Source organism: Arachis duranensis, chromosome 1 (genome assembly GCF_000817695.3).
Source record: "Arachis duranensis cultivar V14167 chromosome 1, aradu.V14167.gnm2.J7QH, whole genome shotgun sequence".
NCBI classification, from domain to species: Eukaryota; Viridiplantae; Streptophyta; class Magnoliopsida; order Fabales; family Fabaceae; genus Arachis; species Arachis duranensis.
The window spans coordinates 50,415,436-50,432,999 of record NC_029772.3 but is presented as its reverse complement, the minus strand read 5'-3'; the positions used below and the strand labels follow the sequence as shown (position 1 = coordinate 50,432,999).

The following is a 17,564-nucleotide window of genomic DNA, read 5'->3' as shown; positions in this document are numbered from 1 at the left end:
AATTCGAATCCTCAAGTCCCAGTCTTTCCTTGGAAAAGGTTAGAGTTATTGGATCTCGAATCAATTCTTGAAGAATTCCAATTTTCAATCAACAATGAGTTTGATAACTCAAGAGTCACCAATTAATCAACCAAAGCCAAAAGGAAAAATATCTAAATTAAATTAAAAGTATTCATGTAAATAAAGCAATCAAACTACGTCTAAATATAAATTCAGGTCATAACATGGTAAGGTTCATAAGCCAATTGGGCAACATAAATCAAATACAAATAAAAGTATTAGAGTAAATAAAAGTAGAAAATAAATATTGAAGGAATATAGAACCTTGAATGAAGATGAATTGAACTAAACTAATAGAAATCCTAAAATCCTAAATCCTAAGAGAGAGGAGAGAACCTCTCTCTCTCTAAAAACTACATCTAATCCTAAAATCGTGAATTATGAGAGCATAATGAGTCTCTGCAAGTTTCCTGACTTTAATCTGTATTTCTGGGCCGAAAACTGGGTTGAAATGCGGCCCAGAATCTCTGCCAGCGACTTTTGTAATTCTGCAGATCGCGCACGTCACGCGATCGCATCATCCATGCGGACGCGTCATTCGCGTTTTTCCCAGCCACGCGTTCGCGTTGTCCACGCTTCCACGTCACTTATGCTTTTCCAATCCGCGCAGTCGCGTGAGCCATGCGGCTGCGTCACTGCGAATTCCTTTCTTCCGCGCGGTCGCGTAGCTGACGCGTACGCGTCACTTCTCGCTGGTCATCTCTTCAATTTCTTGTGTTCCTTCCATTTTTGCAAGCTTCCTTCCCAATCTCTCACTCATTCATGCCCTATAAAGCCTGAAACACTTAACACACAGATCAAGGCATCGAATGGTAATAAGAGAGGATTAAGATTAGCTAAATTAAGACCAAAGAAGCATGTTTTCAATCATGTAATAATTTTAGGAAGGAAATATAAATGCATGCTAATTATATGAATAAGTGGGCAAAGACCATGATAAAACCACACAATTAAGCACATTGTAAACCATAAAATAGTGGTTTATCAGCCGCCGTCCATGGAGAGCCATCACCGTTCATCACTGTCCAGTCACTATTGCCGCTGCCGGAGGAGAAACCTGCAAAGAGATAACGCAATAGTGGAAAGAGGGAGGTGCGGTGGTTGATGTTGGTGCTGTTGCATGCGAGAAAGAAGGGCCAGTACGCTATCTCAAAGCCGCTGCGTCACCACCGGAGCTTCCTGCCGCCATTCTACCCGTGGAATGTCATCATCGGAGCTGCAGCTGCTCTATTCTTTGGGTTCTTCTCTAAGTACAGCATGTTGTCTTACTTCGAAACTCTTATACACCATCACTGTAGCAATTATATTTTATTAAGTTTTATTAAGTTTTAGTGCAAAATTCACATTTTGGATGCTACTTTGAGTTTTTGTGTTTTTCTTATGATTTCAGGTGATTTTTGGCAAAATTGGCAAGTTTTGGCAAAGTCTGATTCAGCGGCAAAGAAAGAATAGCAGATGCTGTCAAATCCTCACCTCCATGCATTCTAACGAGTATATCTTGAGTTACAGAGGTCCAATCGACACGCTCTTAACGACGTTGGAAAGCTAATTTTTAGAGCTTTTCAGAAATATATAATAGTATATACTTTTCATTGGAAATGTTTGCCCAAACTAGGCGTTGAATGCCCAACTTACTCCCAAGACTGGAGTTCAACGCCCAACTCAAAGAGGAGCAAGCCCAGCATTGAACGCCCAAGACTAGAGTTCAACACCACCCATGGAGCAAGGAAACAGCACGCTCACCCCCTAATGGGCGTTCAACGCCCAGAAGCCCAAGTTGTACGCCAGGCATACGAAGCACATGACCAAAGTGGGCCCAAAGTGGATTTTAGCACTTCTTAACTTATTTTATTTTCTTTTTGTAATTTTTAATTAAGAACAATATCTTTTAGGTTTAGTCTTAGAATTTTTACTATAAATAAGGGACTTCCTTCCTCCTGATGATCATGCCTCCCAGGAGGGGAGAAGTACAGACACATTACATTACACCTTCTTATCTGTTTTCTTTATAAAGTATGAGCAACTAAACCTCCTAAGTTAAGGATAGGAGCTCTGCTCATTCCCATGGATTAATATTATTACTTTTTTACTCTAATATATGTTTAGTTCCTTTTTATGATGTATTGTCGTTCTTCATCTTTATGGATCTGGGATGAAACGAGAGTATGACCCCCTTATTCTACATGAGCTCTTACGAAGCCTTAGCCGGATAGTATGGAGCAACAGGTTAAGAATACATCACAGGTTCCAACAAGTTATTTGGGCTAATTGGGATACGTGACATGAAATCTCGTTAGTCATGGGTAATTGAGGTCTCTATGGCGTTATGGCTAGAATAATGAGCATCATTCTCCAATCCGAAAGATCTGACCTTGTCTGTGGCATTTTGAGTAGGATCACCAGAGATTGAATTGCGTGAGCTTCACCCTCATTCATATTGAATGACCATTAGCACCGGCGTTTGATGTGGATCAGAGGAGATTAAAGACCACTAGCCTCGGCTTTAATCACTTATAGCCTTGCCATTAAATGAATCACTCATTGTTAAAGTAGTTAATAAGAAGTATTAATCCGAAAGAACAAGCATCTCCAAGGTCTTAACTGATTTTCCATCATTGTTTCTACACCAATTCGGTATTACTTTCTTTATTATTCTGTTTTATGCGCGGACAACAACTACTACATGTTCTATTCGCATGACTAAGTAAAATATAAATTACTTATAAAATATACATATAATTTTTCATTACTCATAAATTACTAGAATTATAGTTTTAATTATGTAAAATATTTTATAATAAAATAATTTCTAAAAATAAGGAATTCCAATTCATAAAATAAATTATAACTTATTCATATTTAGATTTTAAAAAATGTGGGTCGTTACAATGTAGATTAGGGAGCAGATTGTGATGATAGAAAACCTGTAACCGAATATGTGTCTACTTAGGAACTAATTTGATATCATGGAACAGCAATCAACAACATGCTATGAGCAGGTCAAGTATGAAAACTGAGTTTCGAGCTCTAGCAGCTACCTAGGCAAATTTCTTGTATCCCAAAGTGTTTGATTACTTGCAACCAATCCCATCTTGCATAGTAAGTCAAAAAACTTAGAACTAGACTTTCATTTTGTAAGGGGCAAGTCACTACTCAAAAGTTATTTGTCACCAACATTCCAGTACAAGACCAGGTAGCAAATATCTTTACCAAAACTTTATCTATCAGTTTGTTCTAAAAATTTTGTAGCAAATCTAGAGTGGTTCCAAGACCCTCTCTCAGTTTGATGGGAGTGTGAAGGATAGTGATAACTTGAACATTAAAAAACAAGAATAGCAAGTTCAAAATTCTGTTACAATTGCTATACGAGTGATTGAATTCTTAGTTCATCTCTAGGTAGTTATTCTATTATGCTAAGTTGCTATATATAAAATCCTTATATCCCAATTCAGATCAAGTGTAATTCACCCATTCCAAGTATTCAATACAAGATTATATTCATTTCTCTCTCAAATATCTAGATTTGATTCATTCTTTTCTTGCAATCATATTTTTCTTATACCATATTCATCAACTCCTTTGAAAACTTTAACAGTTTTTTATAAAATAAATTGTTGTATCATAAGCTTTTCGAAAAAAATTTTGATAAAATGTTATTTAAGTTGCATATGAAAAATATATGAAAAATTAGTAAGTTAAAAAAAAGATTAGTCTATGAACCACTTTAATTTAAACTAAACTAAGCCGCTTAGCAAAATTCAGAAATTAAATTAAGTCACTTAACAAAATTTAATGACTAAATTGAGTCATCTGCAATAAAGGCATATTAATAACACGTAGAGAAATCATGTTATGACAAAAAAAAATTATATTCTGTCACGTAATACTACCATTTATATCAGCATGCTATGTGTCATTAATAGCTACATCAGCATTCTATTATATTTGGTTGAACCAAATTTCGATATGCGGTACTGATAGTCCATGTCAGCATCTCATATTAGTACGTGTTTATAAAAAATAATTGAAGAACTAACATGAGTCATAAATGTAACTTTTAGAAACTAAATTAAATAAATTAAATTTTTAGAGACTAATTTTAAAATACAAGTATAATTTCAGTGAACAATTTGAGTAATAATTTTGTCTTTCAAATTGAATTTTCGCTTTTGAGCTGAATCACATCCCAGGGAATAGGGATTACACTCCTAAAATAATGGTAATTGAAATATTGAGTAGCAAAATTGACCATTCGCGAATTTAGCACAACAAAATAACAATAGAATCTTGTAAGAACTAATAGCCGATTAACCGTGTTCATAGGAGTCACTGTCGGGGAAAAAGATGCAAATAACGTGTGTCCCTATTCAATACACACATTCATATCCGCTATATATATATCCTCGAAACCTAGCACCCGAAAATCCCATTCTTGTAAGTTTCACAACAGAAAAATCTCAAAAGCGGAAATACACAACAAACGCAGAAGTCAAAAACAACAGAAAAACTCAGAGATTCATCACAAGTAGCGCTTCAGCTTCATACATGGGCTTTCCAACCAACGGCGCCGGAGCTAACAAGCCCCTCAAGTTCCTCCTGTACGGTAAAACGGGCTGGATAGGGGGCCTGCTGGGGGACCTCTGCCGGGCCCAGGGGATAGACTTCTCCTACGGGTCGGGACGACTGGAAAACAGGGCTTCCCTTGAGGCGGACATAGCGGCGGCGAAGCCCACGCACGTGTTGAACGCGGCGGGTGTGACGGGACGGCCCAACGTGGACTGGTGTGAATCACACAAGGTGGAGACTATACGGGCCAACGTGGTCGGAACCCTGACGCTTGCTGACGTGTGCCGCGAGAATGGTTTGTTGTTGGTTAATTTTGCCACGGGATGCATCTTTGAATATGATAAGGATCATCCTCTTGGATCTGGTATTGGATTCAAGGAAGAGGATACTCCTAATTTCATTGGATCCTTCTACTCCAAGACCAAGGCCATGGTATATATACCTATCTTTTCTCTCTTAACTTTTGGCAACTTTTTTTATAGAAGAGATCTGTTCATAACTTGGTAAGTTCTAATGTCATCTTAGCTTTTGTAATTGAGAAATGTTAGGGTGCCAATACCTTTTATTGATACTAGCCAAACAACACCTTATTTTTATATTATTAGGATTAGAGTTTAGAATTTAAAATTTAGTACTTAAAGATTTAATTTAAAGTGTTAGTAAAAAGTGATATATTTTGTTGGTGTCGTTTCGACACTTGATTAGAAATTTAAGTTGAGAATCACTTGTACAGTCACATGTTTTAGTTGGTGTCGTTTCGAGCAATGGCACACATGTTATGTTTGTTTTATCATCTTGTTATGTATGTATATGTGGACCCTCCGCAGTAATAGCTACTTGGCTAGTGTTTTGGAACAAAGTGGTGTTTGTTGTGTTGTGTTTCAAACTTCAATCCAACAGTGTCTAAATCTAACTCATCAAACTAAGTAGGTGTATTTGCACAATTGCCCAAGAAAAAGAAAATGTTATGGTTGTCAAATTACCACTTAACCAATGTTTTATTCATAGATGTAGCTCAGTTTGCAAGAAAACACAAGAAAGAAGGGCAAAAAGTGTAAATGGAAAAAGCAATTGCCTATATAACTTAGGATAATGCTAATTTGACAGCCACGACATTTCTATTATGAAACATTGGTTTAGGCTAGTATACTTATTTACCCTGTTTCACCTTGTATGTTGCAGGTAGAAGATCTGCTGAGAAACTATGATAATGTATGTACCTTGCGAGTTAGGATGCCTATCTCCTCTGATTTATCAAACCCACGGAACTTCATCACGAAGATAACTCGGTATGACAAGGTTGTGGACATTCCGAATTCGATGACCATACTGGACGAACTACTCCCCATCTCCATAGAGATGGCAAAGAGGAACCTCACCGGAATATGGAACTTCACAAACCCGGGTGTGGTGAGCCACAACGAAGTCCTACAGATGTACAAAGACTACATTGACCCCAACTTCTCATGGAAGAACTTCGACCTCGAGGAACAGGCCAAGGTCATCGTTGCACCTAGAAGCAACAATGAGCTTGATACAACTAAGTTGAAGAATATGTTCCCGGAACTCTTGTCTATTAAGGAGTCCCTTGTCAAGTATGTCTTCCAGCCAAATCGAAAGGTCAATGCTTGATTAAGCATGCATCAATAGGTATGAACATGAGTTGACATTTCATTTTGGTAAGCAAATGCAGGAAAATAAGAGAACCAAAGTAACTCTGAGAAAAGGGTTCCCATTTTTTGGCATTAGTATTGATTGCAGTTTGTGTGGATGCTGTGTAGATGTATGGCCTTCTACTCCTTCCATTTGCTTGGTGCATATATTTTTATGTTGTATTCTATTTTGTATTAATAGTACTATATATACTCATTATTTAATGGGAGTTGTTTACAAACACTGAATTAGATTTTGAGCTTCGAGCTCATTGTGATTGTAATGACTCAGAATGAATAGTGATCCAATTGGATTCAATAGTAAATTTTTGGTTCATTCAAACGCTATAAATGGATGTTTGGAAGACACTAGTGTAGTGTCTTTACTATAGCTGCAATAGATCTTTAATGGTCAAAATTTGATTGAGTCAATAATACAGAGAAACAGCTTTCATCATGAGTTATTATAGGGATAAGAAAAGTGATTAGCCATATAAGAAAGCTTAAGGTAATTAACTTTGTGCAACCCCATAACAAGTAGCAAGCAGTTAATCACCGACACTTTTTGGGAAGGAAAATGTTTGGTAATCAAATAAAAGTTAGCCAAAAAAAACCAAAACTTTCCATATTTGACATTATTTATTATTCGATGAGTGACATTTATTAATTAAATCAGTAACATTTGAATATAACACCCTCACGCGCATGAATTCATGTATGGCATTAATAATGATAACAGGAGGTGCATTACCATTTTTAAGTTGTATCAATTTCATTAATAGTAATAACGATATAGATATTATATAATAATATTTAATTGTAACATTTTATTCTTGATCCTTTTAATTTTGTTTTCTATCAAACAAAATAATATTTAATATTTATTTCATAATTTTCTTTCATATTCAAATTTTATTTTTTATTTATAACATTCTATATAAAAATGATGGGTTGTATAACGAAATTAATTTAATATTTTTGGCATAGTTTTATAATTTTATACCTATAATTATATATTTATTATATTTAATATTATACAATTTTAAAATACATATTATTATTATTATATATGTAATTAACAATAGTTTGAATATAGTATTTTGAATAGTTTAAATAATGTATATTTATTATTTATTATTTTACCATGAGAATCATCACGAGTGGTCACATAAAATTATTCTATAATATACAAATTTATTCTATAAAATAAGAAATTCAAGTTTAATATAACATCCTAAAATATTGATTCATAACATCCTAAAGAATAATCACTAAAATCATCTAAAAAACTTCAATTGTTAGCACAATATATATCACTAACACTTACTTCAATCATTGCTTTTTCTTTAGCCCTTTTGGCATCGATGGCTCAATTTTTATCTTTTCAAATTTATTTAAAGATCTTTAACTTCTAAAAATATCTTTAATATAACATCTATAATTTTTTATAAATAACATACACATTTTATTATATATAACATCTATAATATCATATATATATAATACATAATTTTTTAAATATATTAAATATTTATAATTTCATACATATAAAAATTCACATTAATTTGAACTTTTAATTCAATCATCAATTATTATTAATGCAATATACAATTATATTGTCAATTTAAACTTTTATTTTTTTATTTATTCTGGCGTTGTTAGCATTATTAGCGCTCATAAACCATCTTCTGTATTATAATTTCATTAAAATTCATTTATCAATAATTCATATATAATTTGAAAAAAATAAATAAATATTTACAATTTTTTTCACTTGTCTTTTATGACATATTTTTATTAGATATTTAATTCTTTTAATCAAATTGTAATTCTTGCTTATATCAATATATCTAAAAGTGTTCTATTAATACCATACATTAACAAATCATAACATAACTTTTTTTTTTTTTGAGAATGGATTTTTTTAGTAGAGATTTTAGTTTATTTTATTTAAAATAAACAAATATATTTATAGTATTAATATTTTTTAATATAATTATTTTTATATAATTAAGATAATATACAAATTTTTTAATATTATATTCACTTTTTCATGAATATATATTATGTAAAATGATAATGTGCAAATCGAGATTTAAACATATCTTTTGTTTGTATTTTAAAATATTTTATTATAGAGGGAGAATTATACCCACGTAAATTCTTAATTTTCTTTAGAGTTTCATTTTGGTACGAGAAGATAGAGCAATTAAAACATATACCGTACACTCAAATATTCTCAAATAAAAAATATTTGGCTGCTGGTCAAAATATAATTGTAGAAAAGAAAATTAATGATAATTAGTTGACCTCAAACGAATAAGTGTTGCGGCATGTAAAGTCGCATGCCCCAAACAGAAAATTTGGGAAGTGAATTCACCAACATTATCGCTTTGATTGGATTTTCTAAAAAATATGATTTTCATCGAATAATTTGAGCAAGTAATCTCGCAAACTCCAGGTTGCAAGAAGACAATAAACACGCATGTGACCATCTCGAAAATGCGTCTATTAGGACCATTAAATATCTAAAGGATCTACATAGTGGATGAATTAATTCACATATATCTCCTTAAATTCTTTCTAAAAATTCAAAGGACTCAAATTTAATCTTTACTTATGATAACCTTACAATTAACTTTCTATGAGAACATGTAGTACAGCAGAATTTACTAAATTGAAGAATTCTCTGGCTCTTTAGTAAATATTCATGGAAGTTTTTAAATTCTTCACATCATAGTTGTTCTAAGATGTCCTAATCAATCATGCTAAATTATGAATTTATTTGGACTAATAAATTTTTAGTTTACAATATCATGTGATTCAATTGCACTGATTTTAGTATAGTATAATCTAGAAGAAAGTGATGGTAACTTTTTAATATAATATTTTTATTTAAAGTTGTGATATATAAGTACTCATAATTTTTCTCATTCGTTATTTCAATATGATTTTTCTCATGGTATTAACGCATTCTTCTTTTGATAAGAGATAAGTAAAATATATATTACTTTTGAAAATAGTATGCAAACTTGCACTATTCACAAGGCAAATATTTTCATTATATGTTCTTGTCATTTTCTTCAAAGACAAACAACAACAACAACAACAACAACAACAATAATATAAATAAAGGTGTATGTGCAGTAAAATTATATTCCTGAATAATTAAAACTTGACACATTTAGTGATTTTAAAATTTTTAAACATAAACATTAATATTTTATTAAATATTATTTATATATCATACTTAAAATTTAAATACATAAAAAATAAAACTTAACAATAAATTTTTTACATTATTTTATGACATAAGTACTTGACGAAATCAAATATTAAATTTTTCTATCATTGATTAAATGGTTAATATTTCTTTTAGAATCCTCAAAGAAATCAAATACTTTATAATGAGTGCGGTAATTTTCAATATCTTTGGAAAATAAAATTTGTCTCCTTTTCTTTGTCATCTTTTTTCAAGGATACTTGATAAAAGATCAACTAAGTGCCTTGAGTACGACAGGTATGTGACCAATGGCCCTTTCCATCGCAACATAAATATTTATCTTCTGTTGATTTATTTTACTTATTAATTCTTTCTTTATTCCACTTCTAGTAAGATCCTTTCTTGTTATCAAAACGTTGCCATTTACTCTTTTTAGGGTTATGATTTGCAGCATTCACTTCAAAAAATGGAGCGGCGCCAGCTGGGCGCCCTTCATGATTTTTTAAGAGCAATTCATTGTTTCGCTCAATAACAAGAAGACAAGAAATTAGATTATAATATTTTTAAATTCTTTTTCTCAATACTGCTGTTGCTGTATAAGCATATTCAAGGCATGAAAGGTCGAGAAAATTTTTTTTAATATGTCATTATCAATTATCTTTTTCTCACATAGTTTCATTGGTGAGGTAATTTGGAATATTGCTGAATTCCTATAGATGCAAATACATCCATTCATATAGAGTTTGAGAAAGTATCACTGTCTTTTGATGATTATACCTTTTTTCAAGGTTCTTTCAAAGATCTGCATGATCTTTTAATGTGAGATATTCATTTTTCAATCATTCGTTAAGATGACGATGAAGGAAGATCATAGTTTTGCCTTTATCCTTTTGAGATACTTTGTTTTCAGTCTTAATGGTATCTTTAAGATCCATTGAATCAAAATAAATTTTGACATCTAATATTTATGATAAGTAATTATTTTCAAATATATTAAGAGCATTAAATTTAAGATGAGAGAGTTTTAACATAATAAAAATTTATTATATGTATCTTTCTGAAATTTGATTAAAGTGTTGTATTAATAACGTGATGTAAAATAATTAAATAGAAAAGAGAAAATAAATATAAAATAGAAAAGTATAAATATAAAATTCTAGTATTAATATTTTCTAATATAGTTATTTATATATAATTGAAATAATACACAAATTTTTTAATATTATATTCACTCTTTCATGAATATATATTATGTAAGCAAAAATGTCTCATGTTATGTTGCTCTATTTATACACAAGTTTTTATTTTATTTTATGTCTCATGTTATGCTGTTCTGTTTAAAAAATTTTGCACTTTTACCATTCAAAGTTTGAACCGTCCAAATAATTTTGATTGAAAAAATTAGTTATAGATGTTTAATTGATGGACATTCACATTGCAACAATATTAAGACAGTTCTTTTTAACTTTTGCATGTTAACCTGGTCTTTACTGTTTGAATGTATAATGATATATGTAATTAAAAATACGAAATCCTCCTCCATTCTCTCAAAATTGAGGATGAGTTGCTGAGTTTCCTTAATTAAAGTAAAATTTCTAGTTATGTGTCCCAGTATAAACGATAGTTGTTTTGGATGCCTAAATTTTATGTACTGGCTTTAATTCTTAGACAGTGTATATAATAGGATGTTTTTTTATTTCCTATTTTCTTAAAGGTAAACTCAGATGCATTTAAAAATTGAGAAATATTAAAATAGTATTAGAATTTATTATTTTTCGTAATTATTTTTAGTTATTAACCAAATTTCTTTAGTTTAATAATTTAACAACATATTTTAGTCCATATTTTTAAATATTAATAGCTAATTATTGACAAAAAATAAAAAAAAATTGATAATATCCTCTAGCATTTCTCTTAAAAGTTACATATTAGTTCTTGATAAATAAATATTCGAAGATTTATATTAATCTAAAAAAATAAAATATAAATTCCTAGTACTGATAATTTTTATTTAATTTTAATTTTAAAATAAACTTTATCAAAAAGATTTTAGAAAAAATTTTAACTTTTGGAGATAAATAATTTATTAGACTGTTATAGTTGTATTAAAAAAAATAAATAGTAAACAAATTGTTTATTGAACACATAAAAATAAGAATAATAATTACAAATTAGTATTTATTATAAACTTAATATTTTTTATTTTCCCTTTTTTACAATTTTTTTCATTTTCTATGTTTTTTTCTCCAGTAGCCTTTTTCTTTATTTTTGGTTTCAAGATATAAAATTATAACAATGTCGAACAATTAAAAAGGTATAAAACGTGATATAGGCTAAATGAAAGTCCAAAAAATAGTGCCAAAAATGTCGAAAAGTCAATTAAAAAACATCTTGTTAATTAATAATAATTATTCCTGGTTAAAATAATATTCGTCATTACCAAAAATAATATCTTGGCCAGAGTGTTGCAAAAGGCCGCAACAACAATGCAATGTGATGAATGATGATTAAGGTAGATAAAACTGTGAGTTGACTTTTTGAAATGAATGAGTAGATACTTGTACTTCATACTTTCGTTACACTTCTACTATTTGAATACGGTAGAGTTGTTTTCGCATAGAATTGCGAGAAAAAGTTGCAAAGTCGTTGGAATCGTGGTTCTATCGCCGATTCACGTTTTGGGAAGAAAGTGGCCAGAGCTTGATTTCGTTGTCCAATGCAGAACCCAACCCAAATCCAAGGCACAATCTGTTAAGAAGAAGATGATGGAACTATATGTTTTCTTTCATTTTCACCTCTCTCAGTCTCTTTGCTTTTGAAGTCTAAAACCTAGGGGCTGATTAATTTAAACGAAAAATAGAACAAAGTTAAAAACGCTATTTTCAGTTTTTTCCATTTTAACTTTTGAAAATATTTTCAAACAAAAATATGGTGTTTCTGGTTTTGAGACAAAGGTTCGAATTTCTCTTATTCATTTTTATAAGTTGTTTTATACTACATTTATCCAATGTATTTTATAAAAAAAATGTTTACATCAATAAATTTTAATATTATTTAATTGATTTATTTAGTTTTTTCCAAAGACTGTATCTAGGTGATTGGCAGTAAGAAATTCGAATTTCGAAATACACCATTTCAGTCATTTTAATACTTCTAAAAGATAAAAATAGAAGAGACTAAGAGTACTTTTTATTTGTATTTTTTAATATATTTTTTTATTTTTTTATTTTAAAAATTGAAAATGATTTTTATTTTTAAAAAATAAAAATAAAAAATAAAAATAAAATTATTTTCACAAATCAATCCGTCTCTTACTTTGTTTATTTCTCTCTTTTTTTTTTATCACTATGATAGTTGTTGTTCTATTAACAGAGGGTAAGAACATATTTAAAAATACGTTTATTGTTTTGAATAAAGAGAATAGGTGAATTAAATGATACAGATATAAGTTATAGATCGTGTTTTTAACTGACGTGTATAAAATGGAGTTACAAGAGTGACAAAAGGTGAGAAAATCATGAGCCTGTCAAAGGTAAAGAGTGATAAGTAATAATAGTATATAAATTTCTAATTAAGGTATGCCGTTACCGTTTAATACTTTTACTTTGAATGTAAAATGCGAGAAATTAATAAATAATTAGTTAATAAATTAATTATTATTTAAAAAAATTAAAAACTTATATTTTATAATTTAATGAGATAAAGTTAATTAAAAAAAATTTTTGACATTAATTTTAAAGAATTTAACTAAAAATTTAATCGAACAGACCAAATCAGTCAAATCAGACCTAAACCAGTCCCAAAGACTCAATCCAACCTGCTTATGCGATGAGCTTCAGCTCATTTTCGTTCCTATGCATGTGAAGAACGCAGAAACACAAGAGGAAAGAAGATAGTAAGTTTCAAACCCTAACCCTTCACTAAATCTTATATAATTTTCAATTCGAAGTTCCGATCGCGCACCATTTGCGGCTACGCATTTGCAGCGACGAATTCTATAAAGCCTGGTATTTAATTAAGTAAGGAAGCCACATTTTTAGTTTCTATTTTCTCTTCTCCAATTCAAAAATTTCATGGTTTTAGGTGTTGAGATTTTTGTTTAATTCGATATTTTAGGATCAAATTGACTTGAGGAATTAGTGGAGTCTTTACTTAATTGAGGCACATACAAGGTAAGGATCTTCAACCCTAATGAATCTCTTAGTTAATTGTATTTTTGGTATTGAGTGTGTATGTATGGATGCAATGATATGAAATAGGTGATGTATATTTGGTTTTAGAGCCTAATTGAGGAGATGAAAACTTAATTGGGAACTTTGGAGGCTGACTTTTGGTGGTGGAATTTGTGAACTTACTTAGTGGGTTGTTCTTGGGTTATACGAGAAAATCGGTCAAGGCATGATTTTGGTTTCTCGTATTTAATATATAATGTCTAGTAAAAACTTAGGTTAGACGACCTAGGATAAGTTGAATTATGAATTTTGAAGCTTGATTGTTAGTTATAGTTGATAAAGTATGATGAATTGATGAGGTATGATAGATTGAATAATTGTGATATGAATGTGGTTAGTTTAGTGAGACTAGTTCATAGATGATGATGTTGATGGTGATATGTAATAACATTGAATGTTGATGATTGTATTGAGTATGATTGCAAAATGTTGTGAATGAAACTATTCAAAATTGAGATATGATTGGATATGAAGAATGCGAAGCTGTGTGATTGTGATATAGTATGCTTTAGTACAGGATATGGTTGTGTGAATATGGTTAATGAGTTATGTTTTGTAAAAATAGAGGTTTAGAAGATTTTGTAAAAATCTTATTTTTGGCCAAACTTTGGCGAGTCATAACTTAGCTTCCGGACCCCCAAATTTTTTCAAACTTATTTCATATGAAAATTGGGTCTGTGAAGTTTATGCCGTGTGAAGAACGGATGAAAAATATTTTAAAACGAGAAAGTTATACACATCAGAAGTTTGGTGTATAAAACTAAAATTCTGCAGCACTTAGCATTTTTATCCATTATGCAGAACTTGCGTACGCAACCACCTGCACGCGACGCGACGACAAACCCTTTCGGGTTTGGCATCTCGTGTACGCGAGCAGTGGTTTTGAGCGGTTGCGTACGCGACCACCTGCACGCGACGCGACCAGCCCTTTCGGGTTGGGCATCTCGCGTATGCGAGCAGAGTGCTGGCATACGCGAGCAAGGTAAAACAAGCCCTCGCGTACGCGAGCAAAGTGCATGCGTACGCGACGCCCCTATTTTCAGCAAAGTGAATTTTGTGTTTTAAAACTTAATTTTGAACCTCTAAACCTCTATTTTTACTCTTTAAGATACTAAACCTTAGTTGTAAGTATAGTGAAAAGGTTATGCTATGGAGAAGTAGTTAACTTGGGATTAAAGAAAGATTTTGAAAATATAATTTGTGGTTGGAGAAGATGGTACTTGAGTTGATAAGATGATGAAAGAAAATTTGAGGCCATTAACAGAATAAGGCAATAATGAGAATAATGAAATATGATTAATTATTAAATGATTACGATTTATTGAGGAGGTGCCATAATGTTGCGAGTATGCCCGAGATGCATATATGAACTACTGAATGAATAAATGATGAAACATGATTATGATTGAATATGATTGAGACATTCGTTGACCCCATGTACGTAAGATGTGACCAGGCACTTTAACTCCCCGGGTTTTCACATGGGCATGCATATATATAATTTGAGTTTGGGGTGTTGTCTTCTCCATGTCAGCTTGGGATTCTTTCCATGGATATTATTGAGGTTGGGGTGGTATTTCCCCCATGTCAGCTTGGGATTCTTCCCATGGTTAATTTTTGAGCTTGGGGATGCACGTATAGAGGGATTGTCCACGGTTAGTTACTAGAAAATGTCGGGCTGGTTATGTAACCGACATTTCATATCAACAGCCATAGGACAGGCATACATCATATGCATATGCTTGTTTTGTTTGATTGTGCATTAATTGGGTTTACTTTTGTGAATTACCTTGTTTAATTGCCATATTTGCTATCTACAGTACTTGTATTCTACCTGTGTTTGCCATTGTCTGCTTGTTTGTCTGTGTGGTTTCACCAATATTGGAGGATTGGAGGAAAGGCGGAGGATTAGAGAATTTTAGTACGGTTTTGGTTAAGTTTAGAACCTTAGAGGACCACCTAGTTTATGGTTTCTGTTTAGTTCTTTAAGGTTTATAATCTAAGTATCGGAGTTCTATGATTGCCTCTGGCTTTCTCGGGACCTTATATCTTATGTATGCGGTACCTTTACCATGCTGAGAACCCCTGGTTCTCATTCCATACGGATATTTGTGTTTTTCAAATGCAGGTTGAGCGGCACCTTGCTAGGCGTCTGGAGTTCTCTACAGCGAAGTGAGCTTTTGGGATTTTACTTTTGTTTTATTTTGTTATATCTATATGTATAGACTCTCCTTATGTATATATGTTTTACTTTTGCACCTCAAAGAGGTTTGTTGAGAACTAGGATTATTTTTATGTATTTTGGGTTATGAATTTCTATATATGTGTATATAAATATTTTTCAGCCAGCCTTAGCTTCACAAACTGAGTTAGTAGCTTGTTATTTTGTACTTTTGACCTTCTATATATGTACCTTAACTTTCTTCATACGCAAGTAATCCTTATTCCTAAGCGTTGCGCTTTTAATTTTACAATTTTGTTTTATCTATCCTTCAAGACTCCTCGTATATTATATTCTTTTTAGTATTATATGTAAATATATTTTATTTTAGAGGTTGTAATACCATACCACTTCTGTTTTACGACTTAAGCATGAAATTCTGTGTGGTAGGGTGTTACATATGACAGTAGTTAATGGAATTGTAATCGGTTAAATGTAAGGGTGGCAATGGGTAGGGTATAGAAGGGTTTGGAGCCAACTCTATCCCTACTCGCGAGTTGAGATTTTTATATTAACTCAAGCCTATCTTACCCGCGGGTTGAGAATATCCAAACCTTAACCCGACCCATTCTTAACCCGCAGGTACTTGATCCTACTCGTGGGTTACAAAAAAGATGCAACATTGTTATATAACTTGATGATAATTTAAAATAGAACTGACTTTATGTAAAAAAAATGTTAAATTATCAATTAATTATCTTCTTTTAGTGATTAAAATCTTTTACATTTAGTGAGATTGGTTCAACATCCACTTGAAATATACTTTTATATAAGTATATAACATATACATATATAGAGTGTGGATTAGTCGAGTAGGCTTGAGACTCAACCCGCACCCTATCCGATCCGCACGAGAATCCTACTTGCTGCGGATCGAGTTGCCAACCCTATCGGATAGGATGGGATCGAGTTGAATACTCGCAAGTAGGGTGCATATTGTCACTCCTAGTTAAATGTATGGAAAATTATGTTAAAAATATTATATTTTTTTAAGCAGAAATATAGATATAGTGGCACAATGCAAATGACGAAATAAGTTGAAAATAAACATTTGAAATTTACGTATATGACACCGTTTTGTAGAGAGATTTTATTTCCTCATCTAATTGCTTTTTAGTTGTTTTATTATTTATGTCCGTAATTATTTATAAAATTTATTATTAAATTAAATTTTATTTATTGTTAATTATATTTGTTTTGCATCAAATAAAATAAAAAATATTGCGCAGATTTAGTTCCTATATATTGTATTATATATTACATACAATATAAATAATTATTTACCATGTATTTATATATAAGTATATATGTTATTTCACACAATTTTTTAACAAAATACTTATTACAAAAATAATCAAATTTGATATATATAGAAGAATAATGAATCTTGCCATAATTAGATGATTAAATATTTTCACAAGAACCAAATATATATTTTATATGAAATTTGAATCTTTTAAATTTTGAATTTTCTTTTTAAAGGATAAAATGTGATTTCTAATCATTTTTCATCTTTTGAATGGTTTCTCTTTTATATTTTTTTTGTTCCACTTATAAAATAAATAGTAAAAAATCATACTTTATCATCTAAAGTGAAATTTAAAATTTAG

At 30.9% G+C, this 17,564-nt stretch overlaps 1 protein-coding gene across 1 annotated transcript; it reads left to right on the top strand.

The window, feature by feature from the left end:
• Window positions 1-4,467: 4,467 nt before the first annotated feature.
• On the top strand, window positions 4,468-6,621 carry LOC107488447 (bifunctional dTDP-4-dehydrorhamnose 3,5-epimerase/dTDP-4-dehydrorhamnose reductase). Its single transcript, XM_016109199.3, has 2 exons — window positions 4,468-5,058; window positions 5,809-6,621. Exons 1-2 carry the CDS (start codon window positions 4,606-4,608, stop codon window positions 6,256-6,258), a joined length of 903 nt encoding a protein of 300 aa, XP_015964685.2. The 5' UTR covers window positions 4,468-4,605; the 3' UTR covers window positions 6,259-6,621.
• Window positions 6,622-17,564: the final 10,943 nt, after the last annotated feature.